General features: G+C 35.1%; 1 protein-coding gene across 1 annotated transcript; it reads left to right on the top strand.

Annotated features, from left to right (window-relative positions):
• Positions 1–450: 450 nt before the first annotated feature.
• On the top strand, positions 451–3,646 carry LOC136082659 (52 kDa repressor of the inhibitor of the protein kinase-like). Its single transcript, XM_065802076.1, has 3 exons — positions 451–598; positions 2,494–2,634; positions 2,775–3,646. Exons 1-3 carry the CDS (start codon positions 451–453, stop codon positions 3,644–3,646), a joined length of 1,161 nt encoding a protein of 386 aa, XP_065658148.1.
• The last annotated feature ends 1,603 nt before the right edge of the window (positions 3,647–5,249 follow it).

Here is a 5,249-nt window from a genome sequence, read left to right as displayed (position 1 = left end):
TCAAGAGCGATGGCCTTAACCTCTCCACCTTCATCTAAAGCACGATAAAACCTGTCAGTTATTACTGTTAACAAATCAGCTGTAGAACGAGAAGATCGAAATCCATATTGATGGTCAGAAAGTAAGTTATTAGATTCAAGATGAGAAATTAAGTGTTTGTTAATTAAAGATTCAAAAACCTTGCTAATGATAGGAAGAAGACTTATGGGACGGTAGTTAGACGAATCAGATCGCTCTCCAGAATTTTTGAAAATAGGAATAACAGATGCCGTTTTCCAGCAGGCTGGAAAACAAGACTCTGATAAGCACTTGTTAAATAGTTTTGAGAGTATGAATGACAGCTCCGGAGAACACTTCTGCATGACAATAACAGGTATGTTGTCCGGGCCACAAGCTGTAGAAGAGTCTAGGCAGGAAATCACTTTAGATACAGATGCTGAAGTGATATGAATGTCAAGCAATGGATCAACCTGTTTGTTGGCAATATCAAGTAGAACGCAACTAGTGGAATCAAGAGATAATATTGATGAAAAGTTTTTAGCAAACAATTTGGATTTGTCTTTAGGTGAGGTGACAAAGTCTGAACCATACAAGAGAGGTCAGCTTTACTGTAGTTGTAAGAGGTTCGATAATAGGGAGATTCAGATGATGAAGAAGAATGAGATATTAGTTATAGAGAGATCAAACTGTGGTCAGAAGAACGTAAAGGTGAATGTGGAGAAACTGAGCACTGACTAGGATCAGAAACAAGACATAAGTCGAGTAGAGAAGGTAAATGAATCGGGTTGTCAGGAAAGCGAGTTGGAAAGTTGACTATTTGAGTCAGGGATTGAGAAAGGCAAAAGTTGTGGGCTTTAATGCCTGCAGAGTCACTGACACTAGAGCCAAGCCATTCAGAGTGGTGAGCATTAAAGTCACCAACAACAACTATATTAGCTGATGGATAAAGAGAGAGGGCTTGGTCAATATGATCAGAAATAATGTCAAAAAGAGTGTAGTCTTGAGATGAAGGAGAGCGATATAGAACAAAAAGAAAGGCAATAGAGTGAAGTGGTGCTAAACGAAAGAACATGAAAGAATAGTCTGTGGATTCTAACCTAGTTTCACGACAAATGGGTGAATTCTTATGAATGTAAATGCCCAGGCCAAGCATGTGACTATTGGAGTCTTTACGAATTAGAGGCAGATAACCATCAACACTATAATCACAAGATGAGACAGCCGAACTCAAATTAGTCTCACAAAGAGCAAGTAGGTTTGGTGAACTTTGCATGAGATAAGACTCAACAGAAGAAAAATTACTTTGAGTACCACGAATATTAGTGAATGATAGGTTTAGAGAACTTGGTGATGATGATGGTTTTTTGTGTTTTGCAGTTTTTGTGACTTTATTCATTTTAAAATTAGATTGAAGAACTTGACTCAAAGCATAAATAGTACTCAGAACACTGCTTAATAGCCCAAGCAATTGCCTCATTACTACTAATAAACCCTAAGCCGTAACAAAGGGCTCAAAATGTGGCCTTTGCAATGGGCACCAAAAGTACAAACAGGGATGCCATCCATGCGCAACATGGCACTGTTAATACTTTGATATTTTTCAGCTGTTGATTGAATCAGCCTCTCTGAGAGCTACCACAGAGTTCGGGAAACCTGACTACCAGCCGGCGTCAGAACCATAAAAGTGAGTTTTAGAGCTGTACCCTCATTAGGAGATAATAGAATGAGTTGCCTAGTCATAAAACAGAGACACAAGCAATACCCACGCATTGAGTCAAGAAGATCCAGCATTCAACATCCTAAACTGGAAACAATGTATTAAAAATACATCTGCGCCAGCCTTATAGATTTATATACTTTTTTATTATTATTATTTTATGCTTTATTTTGCTTTACAATTCTCTTATATCCAAAAATAATTTTGGCTTAGCATAAATAGCCACAAAGACTAATCCAATTTAGCCAGTGACGGATCCAGGGGGGGGGGGGATGGGGTATGCATCCCCCCCCCCCACCAGAAAATACATACCCTGAAATAATCAAAATATTGAAACTACTGAAATAATCGGCGCTCTTGATCTTAAATTCTTCCATAAGAAATGCCTAATGTTTCATTCATTTTTTTTTCACTTTGATTTAACCATACAAAAAAGATTGCGCCGGCGCCATTGCGCCGCACAATTTTACTTTCTGGCACTTTATCTTTTTTCGCACTTAAAAACTTTAGAAAACATTTAAATTTTAAGGTAAGTTTAAACAATATTATATATATATATATATATATATATATATATATATATATATATATATATATATATATATATATATATATATATATATATATATATATATATATATATATATATATGCGATTCTAGATTGAGATTGCCATGAGCAAAGAACGACCGCTGAGGAAACCTAGGCTTTTCATTACGGATTTTTTGATTAAAAAACCTACTTTTTGTTTCGATAACACACTTTGCATTTCTGTAGCTTTACCTGTGTTTGATTGCAGTATTAATAAACCTTTTGAACTAACCGACGTCCTCTCGCAATCTCTTTCTTGTACACCTATTCAAACGATGTTAATAGAAACCGATAACGAGGCATATAAAGATAATTCTCATCCAGCCAGTAATGATATTGCTTGTGTTTTTTCGGGTGACGTAAGAAATATTGAATATGTGAAAAAACTCAATGATTTTGAAAAAAAGAAATTGATGACTGAACATTGGATGCCGGATTCTTCTTTCAAATATCCATATACAATGAAGGGTGGGAAGAACCCACAGAAGGTATACCTTGGTCAGATGGAAACTTCAAAGCACTGTTGGCTTATCGGGTCGATGCTGGAGACAAAGTTTTAGAACAGTATTTAAAAAGTTCAGGAAAAAATGCAACATATATTTCAAAAACGGTTCAAAATGAACTAATAGACATTTGTGGTCAAATTATAACAGAAAAAATAATTAAAGAGGCTAAAATTGCTAAGTACTTTTCGGTGATTGCAGATGAAACTACTGATGTTTCTCATCACGAGCAGTTATGTGTATGTATTCGTTTTGTATGTTTGATAAATGGTTTTCATACTATCAGAGAAGAATTTTTAAACTTTAAGAAAGCTAATGATCTTAGTGGTAAAGGGTTAGATGAACTAATTATTCAAACTCTGAAAGGACATAGTCTTGACCTAACTTACTTAGTAGGTCAAATTTATGATGGCGCATCAGCTATGTCTGGCTGTTATAATGGTGTCCAGGAGCACGTAAGAAAGGTGGCTCCATCCGCAGTCTTTGTACATTGCAGTAGCCATGTCCTGAACTTAGTTTTAAATTCTACTTGTTCTGTACCAGAAATAAGGGATATGTTTAGTACAGTTAAGAAATGCACAACTTTTATAAACGATTCTATTAAAAGAAGGGAGATATTAGAAAAGTTTTTGCAAGACTCGGGAAGTTCTATTTCATGCTTAGAAAGTTTTAGTGAAACACGTTTTGTTGAGAGGCATGATCGCTTACTTATTTTCTATCAAAATTTCATTAATATTGTAAAATGTTTGGAGGAAATTGTTAATAAACTTGACAGTAAAACTGCAGACACTGCAAGAAGTCTATTAAGGTGCCTGTATGATCCGATTTTATTGTAGCACTTTGTTTGCGCCAAAAAAGTTATGGCATTAACAGCAACATTGTCTAAATTATTGCAAACAGTCAATAACGATCTCATTGGTGCATTAAATTCCATAAACTTTGTGAAAAAGTCACTTTTAACATGGCGCTGTGATGAGAATGAAATATGGATGAATGCTGATTTTGGCCCATTCAACAACGCTAATTATTTAGCAAATGCTTTAAATATAGCTTTAGAGACTCCTCGTGCCGTATGTAGGCAATTGCATAGAAACAATATCCCTGCTGAAAATGCATGCCAATATTATAAAAGAGCTATTTGGTTTTCGTACCTAGATTCAGTGATTCAATCTATGGATGCACGGTTTTCAAACCACCAGCAACTAGTTATGAAAATGTCTGCTCTGTTACCATCAGTGATTTCTCAACATAGTTAGACTGATGTGGTTGAAACTGTAAGAATGTTTTCTTCTGTAATTGGGTATCGAGGCGAGGAAACTATTCATAATGAATATTTTGAGTGGAAAGAATTTTGCTCGCATATGCAAAGCCATCCTTCAACTTTATTAGCAGCTTTAGATCTAATTCCTGATAGGTATAATTTATAAAATAGAAATACTATATCAGTTTAAATCTCTGTTGCTTATTAACTTACTCTGTTAATTTTATTTTATAGATTGGCAACCATCAAGACACTTCTTTGGATTTTCTCTACCATTCCAATCACAACATGTACAGCTGAATGGAGCTTTAGCGCCATGAAAATTTTAAAAAGTCCTTTGCGTAACCGAACCAATGATGAGCGTTTAACTGGCTGGGCATTATTATATATTTATAATACCATGCCTTTAGAAGTAAACGACGTAATTGATAGATTTGCAGCTAGTAAGAAGAGACGTTTCGATTTTGCATTGTAGATTTTGTACTTAATTTATTTATTACACAAAATCCTATTAGTCTAAAAAAGAAACTGTGTAATTATTTCGCGAGGAAATGTAACTATATATATAAGAAACTAACTCCCCATAGTACAACTCAAATACTATCAGTCGAATCAAAACTGAGTCGATATCTTTTAATTCGTAATTTCCAATAAAATTATGCTAACCACTTTTAGTATCAACATCCCCCCCCCCCCCACCACCACCAAAAAATCCTGGATCCGTCACTAAATTTAGCGTCTGACCAACATTTTTACGTACCGAAGTAAGAAGAGGCTAAAGCTTGGTTTCTAATAGTGGTAGAAATTCCGTATAACAGTTGTACGACAAAAAGTTTTTATAATGGAAACATTTTCTTGCGTGTGCTGCATAACTCAACGTCGGTTGTGCAAGAAAATTTATGTTTTAAAGTAAATTGCAAAAAAAGGAATCGAATCAATTCGGGCAACAATTCTTGTTCAACAAAAACGCACAGCCGTTGTGAACATTTTTCTACAACTATTCGAAACTAAACATAAATTAAGCGCAAATATCTTGTGCAAAAACTGGTATTACCATTAGTGCGCCGAAAGAATTTGCAAACGTTGGCATAAGTATAAATCTTCTGAAATGCGAGACAAGAAAATCCGCATAAGTGCGAAGTAGTCATATTAGCAGAAGTGCAAACTGGTATAAGTGC

Source organism: Hydra vulgaris, chromosome 07 (assembly GCF_038396675.1).
Source record: "Hydra vulgaris chromosome 07, alternate assembly HydraT2T_AEP".
Lineage (NCBI taxonomy): Eukaryota > Metazoa > Cnidaria > Hydrozoa > Anthoathecata > Hydridae > Hydra > Hydra vulgaris.
This window is presented reverse-complemented; position numbering and strand designations above follow the sequence as displayed.

Excerpts from the sequence above, each read along its gene's own strand:
- LOC136082659 (XM_065802076.1), top strand. The coding sequence starts at position 451 with ATGTCAAGCAATGGATCAACCTGTTTGTTGGCAATATCAAGTAGAACG. Across the intron at positions 599-2,493 it reads GTCTGAACCATACAAGAGAG|CTTTACCTGTGTTTGATTGC; the intron begins GTCAGCTTTACT and ends GCATTTCTGTAG. Across the intron at positions 2,635-2,774 it reads AGATAATTCTCATCCAGCCA|GGTGGGAAGAACCCACAGAA; the intron begins GTAATGATATTG and ends TATACAATGAAG.